The sequence below is a fragment of the Gobio gobio genome (genome assembly GCF_949357685.1).
Source record: "Gobio gobio genome assembly, chromosome: 20".
Classification (NCBI taxonomy): domain Eukaryota; kingdom Metazoa; phylum Chordata; class Actinopteri; order Cypriniformes; family Gobionidae; genus Gobio; species Gobio gobio.
The window spans coordinates 47,772,994-47,788,289 of NC_137113.1; the positions used below are offsets into that span (position 1 = coordinate 47,772,994).

A 15,296-nucleotide genomic window follows, 5' to 3' on the forward strand; every position below is an offset into this window, starting at 1 on the left:
TTTTATGATGGATAGATGCACTTTTATGATGGATAGATGCACTTTTATGATGGAGAGATGCACTTTTATGATGGATGGATGCACTTTTATGATGGATGGATGCACTTTTATGATGGATAGATGCACTTTTATGATGGATAGATGCACTTTTATGATGGAGAGATGCACTTTTATGATGGATAGATTCACTTTGATTTTTTAAAAATTGTTTGTTTTAATTGTTCAGGCCTCTGCATTAATGTTTAAACTTCACTGACTTTCATCGTCTTCTGAACACAAATGAAGATATTTGTAATGAATCTGAGAGATTTCTGTCCCTCCATTGACAGTCTAAGCAACTTCCACTGCCGCTTCAGAGAAACTGCTCCATCCGGATTGAGCGGATTATTCCAGATGTTCTGAAGAGACTCCACAGCTTTATATGAGGAAGGAAAGTCTGACGGGTTTGAGTGACATTAGGGCGAGGAAATGACCACAGGATTCTCATTAATGGGTGAACTGGCCCTTTAAGAGACTGACCGACTGTTGATTTATTCATCCAAACTTGGAAAAATAAAATTTTCATGAATGGATTCTGCAGTTCTGTCCATATTTTCTACATCATAGGGCCATAATTGCACACCATGATATTGAATTTAAGACTTTTCAGCACCAATTTAAGACATTTTTAATGCCTTACATTATGGAAGGTCACATTAAGACGAGACTTTTTAAAGAGAACGTTTTAATCAGATGACCCCCCTGAAATTGAAAATCAGTGATTGTGAAGGAATAGCTCATTTGTAAATGTGCATTATTTGGTTCACAGTAGCGTTTGATATAAATCTAAAGCATATGAACATCATAATCAGGCTGTTCCTGTTGGCAGCCGCGCTCCTCTCCTCAGGGACCTGCAGAAGTCTGTTATGTAACCGCTCGTCTTTGGCTCAGCTTTAGGATAGGAAAGGCCAACAATGGTCTCAGTCGCTGGCAGGTAAAGGCCAGTCTCTGGACTGGAAGTATCTCCTCAGGCCGTCCAGGTTGACCGGGGGGAAGTAGGGTCCGATGCGCTTCCTGATCCACCATTTCCCCTGGGTGGCGCTGTTGCTGCCCGGCCGTGTGAATTTATAGCGGAAGTGCTCTCCTCGAATCCACCTGAAACCACAAAGGGCCAACTCAGGCATTCACAAACGTCTGGCTCATTAAAAACTCTGAAAGCAACGTATAAAACGTCATTTTCATCAGACATATGCGTATGAAGTGACCCTGAAAATCCTGTTACACAATATCACAAAATCTCAAAGCTAGTGTGTAACAAGTGTGTGAGTGTCCACAGGTTTCACACACACATTCATTACGGACTGCAATAACACTGCTCAGAGAAAAGTGACCCTAACCCAAAACAGCTGGAAATGACAATCATTTCATTCTTAGGGAATACAAACTAAAATAATGTAACATTATTTGTTGTTATTATTATTATTAATAATATACTCTTCATTGAGAATTTGACCAAAATAGCTGGAAAAGGGAATAGTTTATTTTTAGAGAATAAAAATCAAATATCAAATAATAATAATATTAGTCGTATTTGATTTAATTTAACCAAAATTGCTGGAAAAGGGAACATTTTTATTCATTTTGAGGGAATAATATTTTTAAATAATAATATGTTTAATATAGTATATTATTATAAATTATTAATAGTTTTATTAAATATAGTATAATAGTATTAATCGTTTTTAATTTGTTATTAATTATTATTAATTATAATATACTCTTCATTGAGAATTTGACCAAAATAGCTGGAAATGGGAATAGTTTATTCTTAGAGAATAAAATATTAAATAGTAATAATATTTATAATAATAGTAGTAGTATTTGATTTAATTTAACCAAAATTGCTGGAAAAGGGAAAAATTTAATTAATTTTGAGGGAATAACATTTTTAAATAATAATATGTTTAATATAGTATATTATTAATAATTTTTATAGTTATTACATATAGTATAATAGTATTAATCATTTTTAATTTGTTATTAATTCTTATTCATATACTGTTAATTGAATGATAAAATAGCTGGATTATATATAGCTTAGGATATAAAAATGAAGATAAAATATTAAATAATAATAGTAGTATAATTGGTCTTTATTATTATTATTAATAATATAATTAATTGAAAATTTGACCAAAATAGCTATAAATGGGAATAATCTAATTATTTTTTAGGGAATCAAAATTAAAAGAAAATATTAAATAATAATATTAATAATAATACATTTTTCTTTAAATATTAAATATAGTATAATAGTTATAAAAGCGTTTAATTTGCCATTATTATTATTATTAATTATCATAATAATAATAATATACTGTTAGTTGAAAATGTGTCCAAAATAGTTGGAAAAGGGAATAATTTAATGAACTTTTAGGAAATAAAAATGTAAAAGAAAATATTAAATAATAATAGTAATATAATTTGTCTTTATTAATATTATTATATAGTGTTAATTGGAAACATTTATCAAAATAGCTGGAAAATGTGAATAATTACATTTTTAGGGAATAAAAATGTAAAGAAAATATTATATAATAACAGTATTTAACTGTCACTTGCCCGTATACAGGCATTCTACATTTACTTCACTATATTACTATTAAATCCTAATCTAGTCATGACAACCTATGTATCATTGGAAAGGTCTAAGGCTCAAGAATACATATTTGTTGATGATTTTGCAGAAAATATATATTTTGGAAGAGTAATGGATTAATATAGGACAAGAGTGACAAGAGTGTGCATCAAAAAATCTGTATCATTACAGGAGTTTTCACCTTTGTAACAAAAAGTCAACAACCACACTTTTAATCATTCAAACTTTGATTTTCATGCTAAAAGTTCATAACATAAACATTGATTCTAGTATTTAGCCAAAAATATATATTATATATAGAGAAGATCTGCCAGATCAATCTTTAGGAATCACCAATATGGTGTGTCTAACCCCTAGTGGATTTTTGGTGGTTATGCAGCTAAAAGTCTTACAGAAAACTCATTTTTTGAGTTTTTGACCTAAAATTTTGAACACAACTTGGTTAGAATTTTGGCTTTGACTTTCTGACTTTTTTAGGCTGACACCTATATTAATTTAAATATTTATTTTATTATATTTTTATAACAATAAACTTAAATTTCAATAACTTTTATATCATTTAATTCTATAATTTTTCAGCAATAATCTGCCAAGTGTCTTCTTTTAAAAGAGACCAACCATAAGTCTTTAGTCCAAAGGGTTCATGAATTACATCCATTTAAGTTTGGGTAGTGCATTTTCACGAAATGCTCAAAAAGGGGGGTGACAGGTAAAGGGTTAAAGTTAAATATAGTTTAATAATAGTCATATTTTATATTTTTCATTATTTAAATAAAAAAAAAAACCATTTGTATTATACATTTAAAAAACCCAATAGATTAAAATGGTAAATAAAGCCCTGTTGTGTTTAGTGCTGAGGGTCACCTGGGTCTCTCTCTGCCCTGGAACGGGTTGTGTCCCATCAGGGAAAGAACGCTGGAGTCATTGGCCAACAGCCGGCCTGCGATGTGAATGATCCACTCGCTCTGCTCATACGTCTGAAAGAGACAGAGCCACACATCAGCACATGTTCACATATGTTTAGGGTTGGGTACCGAAACCGTACTTATATGGCCGGTATGTACCGGACCGAATCAGAACGCAGATTTCGGTTCCTCATTTCGGTGCCAAAATTCAAACGTGCTTTCTCGCTTTGGCTGAGCCAGAGACAGACGCTCAGCGCTGGTCACATCACAACTCATGACAACTATTCAGTGTTTTCAACCACATCTCATGACAACTATTCAGTGTTTTCAACCACATCATGTTTATTTCAGGTTTCAGACATTTAAATGCTCATAAGAAGGCTAACGTTACTAGCAAAAAACACACACTGATGTCTATGGAAGCGGCAATGACAATCCTTTCAGACGGTTATAATTTGACTAACGTTACGTGTTTTATTCACATCAGATACATGCACATTATATAGTAACTATATAGTTTACTCTATTCTTCTTCCAGTTCACTGACCTCTAGCATCAACAAGGCATTTTCTCCCACAGGACTGCCGCATACTGGAGGTTTTTCCCTTTTCACACCATTCTTTGTAAACCCTAGAAATGGTTGTGTGTGAAAATCCCAGTAACTGAGCAGATTGTGAAATACTCAGACCGGCCCGTCTGGCACCAACAACCATGCCACGCTCAAAATGTCTTAAATCACTTTCTTTCCCATTCCGACATTCAGTGTGGAGTTCAGGAGATTGTCTTGACCAGGACCACACCCCTAAATGCATTGAAGCAACTGCCATGTGATTGGTTGATCAGATAATTGCATTAATGAGAAATTGAACAGGTGTTCCTAATAATCCTGTAGGTGAGTGTATATCAAAGTAATGATGTGCAAGGATAAATCATATATTCTTTTGGTTTCATGGTGACTTTAACCTGGAAAGCAGCGAACCACATGAGCCAGTCGAGTCTGTAGTGATATGGCGAGATGAGGCACGGTCTCCGATCCAGAGCTCCAGGTTTGCACAGGAACTCGTACTCCTCCCAGATCACCTGCTCTCCGGTGTGGTTGGTGCTCAGCGTGCCCTGAAACACCACCTCCGTCCGCTCCTTCGTGATGCTGCTCAGAGAGAGAGATGGTTAGAGGTCTGCTGCCACCTGCTGGTCATCTCGAGCGGACTCCAGGGTTCCCACTCTTTTTCAACCATTTTCCAGTACTTTTCCAGGACATTTTCAATTTTACACGGCGGGAATAAAAGACAAGGATCATGCCAAATATTGCCAAGTCTTTAAAAGCCGTCCAGTTTATTGACATTACTTAAAGGGTTAGTTCACCCAAAAATGTAAATTGTGTCATTAATGACTGACCCTCATGTGGTTGGACACCCGTAAGACCTCCGTTCATCTTCAGACACAAATGAAGATATTTTAGTGTAAATCTGATGCTCTGAAAGGCCTCCATTGGCTCAACTTTACACTCTCAAGACCCTTAAAAGACACTAAAGACGCCGATACAAAGTCCATCTCACTACAGTGGTTCTACAATAACTTTATGAAGAGGTGAGAATAGTTTTTGTGCGCAAAAAAACCCTAAATAACGACTTATATAGTGATGACGATTTCAAAACACGGCATCAGGGGCCTATTCCATGAAGCCGGTTTAGCTGGCTAGCCAGATATGTTTAAGCTTAGTTTGTGCCAATCCTGGGTTTAAGGTACCATTAAAGTGGTTTGGCTTTTAGCAGTGTTCATCTCCATAGTAACTTACGCTCCACGGCTAACCTGCTCCAGGGCAGGTTATGTTCTGGATAAGAGATCTCAAACTGAAATTGGACCAATCAGCTGTGAGCAAAGTGACACGCCTCTGATGCAATAAAGCCACTCCCCCTTTTTCTATCCAAATTAAAGGTCACTACATAGCTAATGGCTATTAAAGACTAAAGCGTCTGGCTTTTAACAATGCTTATTTATAATAATAATAATTTTGAATTATTTAAAAATAATTTATGTAATTATTATACCCTTAATCAATTACACATGTATAATTTTAGTAAATCAATCATTAATATGCATTTTGTTAATATTAATATAATTAGCCTATATAAAAGTCATACAAATAAGCTTTAAATTCAATAACTAAATCTATAAAAAAATTACATGTGAGCATAAATGTTCAATTCTCTCTATATATCAACTCAACTAACTTCATAACTTTTACTTGCATTGACGTATAAGATTTTTCTTAAAGTTGTCCTTGACAGCTCTTTTCTTCTGTGTAAATTTGTTTAAATTCTTAATATTTTCAATCATGTATATTCTGCAGAAGAGTGAAGTGAATCTCAGTTTGACTGATCCACAGCCTGTGATTGGCTGTTCACTGCTGATGTCACAGCTAAACTCCGGATCAGAGCCTGAGTTGACAGAGAAAGCTGATGATCAGCATCATGGGACCAACAAAGCCTGAATAGATTGGTTTGGTTTTGTCAACTCGAAACTAATCCTGTAACCCTGAGTTTGTTAAACTACCATCATGGTACAGGGCCCAGGAAGCTTCGAAGCGTTATGAATCAGTGAGTCGAATCATGATTCGGATCACGTGTTAAACCGCCAAACTGCTGAAATTTGGCGATCCAAACTGCTGATTCGACTCACTGATTCATAATGCTTCAAACTGCTGATTCGACTCACTGATTCATAATGCTTCAAACTGCTGAATCGACTCATTGATTCATAACGCTTCAAACTATTGAATCGACTCACTGATTCATAACGCTCCAAACTGCTGAATCGACTCACTGATTCATAACGCTTCAAACTGCTGAATCAACTCACTGATTCATAACGCTTCAAACTGCTGAATCGACTCACTGATTCATAACGCTTCAAACTGCTGAATCGACTCACTGATTCATAACGCTTCGAAGCTTCATGAGGCCGTGTTTTGAAATCGGTCATCATGATATAAGTCGTTATTTAGGGTTTTTTTGCGCACAAAAACTATTCTCGTCTTCATAAAGTTATTGTAGAGCCGCTGTAGTGAGATGGACTTTGTAACTTTAGTCTTTAGTGTCTTTTAAGGGTCTTGAGAGTGTAAAGTTGAGCCAATGGAGGCCTTTCAGAGCATCAGCTTTACACTAAAATATCTTCATTTGTGTCTGAAGATGAACGGAGGTCTGACGGGTGTCCAACCACATGAGGCTCAGTCATTAATGACACAATTTTCATTTTTGGGTGAACTAACCCTTTAACAATCCAGCATTTTTCAACATGAGCTCTTAATCATACATTATGACTATGGAAGCTTGTTTGCACCACAGAATAGAAACAAAAGGTAATTGTGACTTTTTATCTCGCTATTCTGACTCTCTCGCAATTGCGAGTTTACATATTTGTGATAACGCGAAAATTGTCGCAATTCTTTTTTCCTCAGACTTGGACTTTATAACTTGCAATTGCAGTTTAGATCTCACAATTCAGAGAAAAGAAGGCAGAATTTAAACTCGCAACTCGCAACAAAGTCAATTGTGAAGAAAAGACTTGTGAGTTTATATCACGCAATTCTGACTATATCTTGCAATTCTGACTTTATAACACACAAATGTGACTTTATATCAAAATGATGTGATTAGTTAGCAGCTTACGAGTTAACATACACTGCATACATTTGAGCAGTTATAGCATTAGCTATTAAACATCATTATTCAAAATATTACTCACACGCATCAAACTCAGCATGTGCTTTCTGCAGCTAGCGCTGATTGTTTGGGCCAGCGATAAACTCTTTATACTCGGCTAAAGAAATAACTTTTTTAGAAGAATTTTCACAAGATTTTCCAGGACATTTGTCATTTTCTCTAATTTCCCATGTGTTTTCCAGGACTGGAAAATTTGTCATCAATGTTCCAGTTTTTCAAGGTTTTCCAGGACGAGTGGGAACCCTGGGACTCTTCTAAAAGAAGGGCTGGTACCTGCCGAAGGCCCCGTATGTGTTGACGATCCGCAGGGGATCGAACGAGGTGTTCATCACCTGTCTGGAGCTCAGCAGGTTCATCACCACCGGCGCGCTCAGAAACGCTATCAGGAGCCCCAGACACACGCTCAGCACTCGTCTGATCAACATCCCTGAGCCGGAGAGATGGAGAAAACTCTTACATCTGGAGCCCATTATACACATATTAATGCTTTTACTCATCGGGGACACATTCAACTGATCAAAAGGGACATTTGTGATGTTACAAAAGATTCTATTTCTAATAAATGCTGTTCTTTTGAATTTTATATCCATCAAAGAATCCTGAAAAATCAATTATATCACCGTTTTCAACACTGATAATAATCATAAGTGTGTGTTGAGCATCAGATCCTCATATGAGAATGATTAGTGAAGGGTCATGTGACACTGAAGACTGGAGTAATAATGACACTTTACTATATATTCACATAGAGAACTGATGATCTACACTGGAATAATATTTCATAATTGTACTGTATTTATGATCAAATAAACGCAGCTTTGATGAGCAGAAGAGACTTGTTTTGAGAACAAGTGTGATTACAAATGTTTCAACCTTTATTTTTGTGTGCAATGCATTTTTAATTTATTTTTATGTTTTATAAAATTAGTCAATTATTTTCTTTCTGGTATTTATTGCATTTTTCTTGACACTTTGGTACAACATTTGTTGTTTTTAATTGTGCTTCATAAATGTGATCCTGGACCACAAAACCAGTCATTTTTTTTAATTTAGACGTATACATAATCGGAAATCTGAATACACAATCTTTCCATTGATGTATGGTTCGTTATGATAGGATATTATTTGGCCGAGATATGACTATTGAATAAATCTGGAATCTGAGGGAGCAAAAAAATCTCCTTTAAAGTTGTCCAAAAGAAGTCCTTAGCAATGCATATTACTACTAATAATACATTTGTGATGTATTAACGGTAGGAAATTTACAAAATATCTTCATGGAACATGATCTTAACTCTTGTGCATCAATTAAAAAAAGTTACACATAGGTATATAGAGGACAAAAATTTCATAAATGTCATAAAAAATGAATATTGGGAGCACAGACTTAAGTTTGGTCTCATTTTTAAGAAGACCTTTGGCAGATTATTGTTGAAAAAAAACTTAAAATGTGAAACCAAAAAAAAGTTTATGAAAATTATTTATGAACATTATTTTATATACAATATATATTTATAAAACATTTTTAAAGATGTTGAACTCTAAAACTGCTAGAAAATCAAAGCCATACATTTAAACAAGCTGTGTTCCAAATTTGAGGTTGATATCTCAAAAAATGAGCTCTCAGTCAGATTTTGTTTGGGCGCAGTGCCAACTTTTCCCCATTAGATGCCAGCAAAACTCCACTAGTACACATACACACACACACACACACACACACACACACACACACACACACACACACACACACACACACACACACACACACACACACAGCGGTTGGATTTGTTATTTGCAGCAAGTTTTTCTCTCTCAAATATTAAAAGCACACACACACACACACACAATTGCTTTATTACATACATACACACCACACTCTGACATCCATACTAACACACCCACACAGTTACAGCTGCATCATTTATCAAATTGGCTTTATAATATTCATAAACAGAAAACAGGAATAAAGTGAGTATTTGCGTTATACGCCAAACCTGAGAAAATGGCCCCATCTGGGAAAAAATAGTAAAAAATTTACATTTTGAAGCCCTGCCAACAGAATGAAAGCCTATTAACAAAGACTGCATCATTTTATGTTTAAATGTCAATGGGATTAAAAATGGCAGTTTTTGTCCAAAAGGGGCTGAGAGGAAGTATTTTGTGTACATAGCGCTAAATTTATTTTTTAAAGGAAATGGGGGTGGAATATTAAAAGTCCTATAAAAATGCACACCTGTGGCAAATTGTATGCAGTTAGCATTACCACAGGCAAAGTTATCAAAAAAACTAAACTGAAAAAGCCAAAAATGTCCATAAGGATGCACAAGGGTTAATATCCTAATGATTTATGGCATAAAAGAAAAATGGATAATTTTGACTCTTATAATGTATTGTTGGCTATTGCCACAGATATACCCGTGAGATTATGACTGGTGTTGAGCTCCAGGGGCGCATATAAACATATAAACCTGAACTTTATGCTTATTAGCTGAGAAACAAGCTTATATCAATCTCAATAGCAATAAAATGTCTGGCAAGGATGATCCATAAAACTACAGGCAGTTGACGGTTGTTATTTACTATTATTATTAGTAGTAGTAGTAGTATAAACTAGTTACACTTTATTTTAAGACGATTACATAGTCAGGGCTCCAGACTGAGACCAAATGGTGGTATTTTATGACCTTTTTTCCAGCTGGTGCGACTACATTTTGTAAGTACATGCGGTTACACTTTACTTTAAGGCGAGATGCTACAGGTGAATAGGGAATTTTTTTTAAATTACAAGATATCACTGTGAAACTTCTCCAGTTTATTTCTGGCATAAACATAAGGAAAAAAATATATTACAAGTTTTGACTAAAGTAATGTTTTAATATGCAAATGAGGCCTTGTATACTTAAAGGTCCCATGGCATGGCATTTTTCTATTATTTTATAATGTTTCCTGAGGTGTACTTATATTGTTAGTATGATTTTTACATCATAAAATGTCATAATTTAGAAATAAAAGGCATTTTTTCTATACTGCTGTTTGCCCTGTGGCTGAATGCCCTGCTTCAAGAGGCGTGTCTGCTGTGAGACTTCAGTAAAAACGCCCACTGTTGTGATTGGCTGACATCTTTGCATTTGAAATGAGCGGAGGGGGCGTGGTTTACGAGCTGCTACCAGAGAGATGGATGGACCGGAGTTCACTTCACATCAGTTCTCAGCATGTCTCAGTTCAGTGAACTGTTGTAGTTACTAGAATATAGTCGGAGGGACTGTCACTCATGTCAGAAAGTTAGTAACTTTAGTAAATTATGGATCAGCGCTGACTCGAGACGCGAACCGTTTAGAACGATTCAGTCCGATTTGGTGAACTGGTTCGGTTCACTAAAAAGAACCGGTTCAAAAGAAAGATTCGTTCGCGAACCGGACATCACTAACGTACCAGAGACGGAGCTCAGCGATTGCTAACAAAGTTATTTATAGTACCTACTGAGTTATGAGAGCGCTGTCAGTCAGCGCGAGTTTATTGTGTTTGTATCTGAGAGTTCTGAATAAACAGTCCCAGTCACGCCGAGTCTTCATCATTATTACCAACTTTGTAACACATGCAAAGTACCATTACAGCTGTCGAGATGAACGAGTTAGTAAGTGTTGATTATAGCATTATTTTTAGATATGTTCCTATCATATGAAAAGCGTCAGTGACGCGCATTGAGTAATTTACACAGCGCAAACAAAGACACAACAGCAGTAATCGAATGTAATCCAGTTTATTGTGGGGAAAGCTGGCTAGCCTAGCCGGATACCCTCACGCTTACCCCCCGTCTGCTTAATCTCACGCCGCGTTTGGCTCCTCCGCTGTGGGCCAGATGCAGTACTGGGGGTCGGGGATGTTGAAGGCCGAGCTTCGGCGTGCGTGAGGTTTATATCTAAAGAGATGTGAGTCTGCCGATGTTGAGCAGAAACTCATGACTGTATGCACATTTAAGAACAGATAGACGCGACGAGGATGTACAAAAACACTGACTCACAAGATAGAAAACACGAAAACACTGTTCTGTCTGGAGAGAGAGAAGCCTCTACGTGTGCACGAATAATAAATAATTAGCTACACATCAGAAATCACTGATCACAGATCAGAAGGAACTGAAGAAAGACTTCTGTTTTCATTTGTACATCCAAACACTGAGAAACTGCCAGCGTTCACTCATTCACAAGCCTTGATCTCTCGAGGACAAATATAGCGTTTGCATGGGCGTGGCAGATTCTCTGGGCGGAGGAAAGGGAGGAAACCGTTCCTGCTTAGACGTCAAACCAGGAGACTTCAGGATTGGCTCGTCTGGCCTGACATTTTCTCAAAGGCAGAGAAAGACAGCCAGAACTCGGGTTTACACCGATCAACATTTCTATCCACTTGGGGACAATATTCAGGCTAGGGGAACTCATATTAATGTTGAAAAACCTCATAAAATGAAAATGTCATGCCATGGGACCTTTAAATATACGCCATTTGCATACATTTCCAAAAACAAAATCTGGAAATTAGAAAGGGGCATGTTTAAGATTCTTGGTTGTATTTTTACTCTACACTCTCAAGACCCTTAAAAGGCACTAAAGACGTCGTTACAAAGTCCATCTCACTACAGCGGCTCTACAATAACTTTATGAATCGGCGAGAATAGTTTTTGTGCGCAAAAAACCCTAAATAACGACTTATATAGTGATGACGATTTCAAAACACGGCATCATGAAGCTTCGAAGCGTTATGAATCACTGAGCCGAATGATGATTCGGATCGCGTGTCAAACCGCCAAACTGCTGAATCGACTCACTGATTCATAACGCTTCGAAGCTTCATGATGCTTTGTTTTGAAATCGTCATCTCTATATAAGTCGTTATTTAGGGTTTTTTGTGCACAAAAACTATTGTCGCCGATTCATAAAGTTATTGTAGAGCCGCTGTAGTGAGATGGACTTTGTAACTTTAGTCTTTAGTGTCTTTTAAGGGTCTTGAGAGTGTAAAGTTGAGCCAATGGAGGCCTTTCAGAGCATCAGATTTACACTAAAATATCTTCATTTGTGTCTGAAGATGAACGGAGGTCTGACGGGTGTCCAACCACATGAGGCTCAGTCATTAATGACACAATTTTCATTTTTGGGTGAACTAACCCTTTAAGTATAATTAACTACATGTACTTACTATAGGGTTAAGGTGAGGATGAGGGTTTGGTCGAGGGTTAGTTGAATGTAATTATGCATCATTTACTGTTATTACTGTGGTAAGTAAACATGACACCTTAAAATAAAGAGTTACCAAAAAGCTTTGCCAGGAGAAGCCAAACACTCATTTACATTTATGCATTTAGCAGACGCTTTTATCCAAAGCGACTTACATTGCATTCAAGGTACACATTTATACCCGTGTCAATGTATACACTCAAATCAATGAATAACTGTGTGTAAAATAAAACACACCTTTAGTGGCCGGCGGTGTGTGTCCTTCAGCCTCCTCGCTCTGAATCTTCAGTAAAGTCTGTCTGGCTCCTCCAGAAGGGCGGAAGAGAAAAGCCAAAGCTGCGTCATCGAAACAGGCCAGACTGGGAACTATAGTCAGCCAGTTCAGGAAACTCAGATTCCCACTTATGATCAGAACAACCTGTTAGAGGAGATACAGACACACACTTCAAATGACCACAAGATGGCAGCAGAGTTGTGATTAACTCCCTCATAGAGCAGCGTCAAACCGCTCTGAAGTGATCTGGAAGATGATCTTTAACGCTTGTGATTGTGAGCAGTGATGAAACCCGCCTGGAAGAGGATCTGCAGGACGCCGTTGACCATGCACATCCGCCGGCCCATGAAGGTGAAGAAGGGCACGATGAGCTCGATGGCGTGATTGCTGAGCGTCTCCAAGCGATGGATCCACCAGGGGAAGTGATGCATGTAGTAAGACATTGGGTTCGGAACCGGCTGCGTCTGAAACACAGAAGACAGATCATCAATAATGGAGCGGAAAACATTCACACAGCGGCCACTGCGCCATACACACCAGTGGTCATTTAGACAGCATATTTTGATCTAGTTTTAGTCATAGTCTTTTGACTAAAATGCCATTTAGTTTTAGTCTAGTTTTACTCGACTAAATATAATACGATTTTAGTACACTAAATATACAGTAGATTTAGTCTCCTAAAATCTAATGAGTTTAGTTAAATTGTAACACATTAAGCATTTAAGCCTTACATAACCGTCACTTGAACTGACATTTTGACATTAAAAATACACGAAAGAGCTCAATTCACTTTTTTGCTTGTTTTTTAAAAACATCTCTATAGTTTTGTTTTTCTGTTTTAGTCAGTAGGCCATATCAGGTTAAGCTAAAGCTTCAAATAAGTTTGTTTATTTATTTATTTTAATTTCAGTTAACATTTATGTAATTTCAAGTAATGAAGATTTTTTTAACTATTATAACCCTGATACTTTATTGAATATGTGTCAAATACTGGTCTTTCCTCCTGACTAAGAATTAAATGTGAATTAAATGAAATACAGTTTATTGTGTAACCAAATACGAATATATAATGCGTGACTTTTAATGATAAACCAGCTGGAAATACACCAGGACTCTTATTTTGAAATGTCTGCGCCTCTGTTGCAGTTGCAGGAGCTCATTCAAGTTCAGATGAGGAGATAAAATATGCATTGTTACAACCGTCTAAAACATATTACTATATAAACATGGTAAAGTAAACATTGTCATTATTCATCAGCATTAGTTCATAAACATTGTCTGGCATAAATGTGTGTTATTGATTGATTGAGCCGCTCTGGAGCTGGATTGGGTGTGTGTGAGCCGTGTGTTTTCCAGAGGTTAGATCAGCATCTGTGACACAGATCATCAGTTCTGACCCGATCTCTTCCCTAATCGACCCTCTCTAACATTTACGTCTCGTTTTTATTTGTTGACGAAAATAACAGTTGATTTTCCTCATAGTTTTTGTCATCCAACACTAGTTTTTATTTAGTTATCGTCTCGTTTTTGTCAGTGAAAAAAGGTCGTTGACGAAAATTATACGTCAACAAAATTAACACTACTACACACTCAGGAGGGAACATCATTTCACTGGAGGAAATTGAGTTGAGAGATAGTTAAGTTGCCAAAACAGCCCTGACCCGTCGAGACATGGACTCCTCTAGACCCCTGAAGGTGTGCTGTGGTATCTGGCACCAAGATGTTAGCAGCAGATTCTTTAAGTCCTGTAAGTTGCGAGGTGGGGCCCGTTTGATCGGACCACACGTGCTTCAATGAGCCATGACCCTGTGGCCGGTTCTCCATTGGTCCTTCACTTTTGATAGAGACTGACCACTGCAGACCGGGAACACCCCACAAGAGCTGCAGTTTTGGAGATGCTCTGACCCGTCACAATCTGGCCCTTGTCAAACTCACTCAAATCCTTACACTTGCCCATTTTTCCTGCTTCTAACACATCAACTCTGAGGACAAAATGTTCACTTGCTGCCTAATATATCCCACCCACTAACAGAGATCATTAGTGTTATTGGTCATAATGTTATGCCTGATCGGTGTATATGCAACGCAATGTTGAAAATAGTTGAATAATACTACTAAAAGTGCTATAATTAAAATGGTTATCCCTATGAAAAGCAGCCAGATGCCCGTTGTGTGTCCCTCCAGCTGTTTAAAGGCTGATTTGGACTGTGAAGAGCATCTATAGTTCTGACAGTGTGACTCTGCTCATGAAGCCCAGAGCTCTTCTGCTCAAACCCCGGCTGGATTTTACAGGTTTTTGAGTGTTGCTAAAAAAGCCCATGAGCTTTCAGCTCAAACCCTCGGCTGATTTTAAAAGGTTTAGAGCCAATTTTGAGCTCAGTTGTGGCAGTAAATGAGCCGTAGTTCAGTAAATGGACCTTACGTCTGACAGAGGCATATGACACTAATCACACACTCACAGCAGGAGCACACAGGTGGCAGAACATGAGCTGTGTGTGTGTGTGTGTGTGTGTGTGTGTGTGTGTGTGT

The 15,296-nt window shown here is 37.0% G+C and overlaps 1 protein-coding gene across 1 annotated transcript in view; it reads right to left on the reverse strand.

Moving 5' to 3' along the window:
- Positions 1–200: 200 nt before the first annotated feature.
- The window catches only part of lmf1 (lipase maturation factor 1), a 74,983-nt gene continuing 59,887 nt past the window's right edge, over positions 201–15,296 (reverse strand). The window contains exons 4-9 of the mRNA XM_079801690.1: positions 13,064–13,231; positions 12,731–12,911; positions 7,539–7,692; positions 4,507–4,690; positions 3,503–3,615; positions 201–1,134 (exon numbers count right to left, since the gene is read on the reverse strand). Coding sequence (XP_079657816.1) covers positions 960–1,134; positions 3,503–3,615; positions 4,507–4,690; positions 7,539–7,692; positions 12,731–12,911; positions 13,064–13,231 — 975 coding nt within the window. The 3' untranslated portion in view covers positions 201–959. The remainder of the gene's footprint in view (positions 1,135–3,502; positions 3,616–4,506; positions 4,691–7,538; positions 7,693–12,730; positions 12,912–13,063; positions 13,232–15,296) is intronic.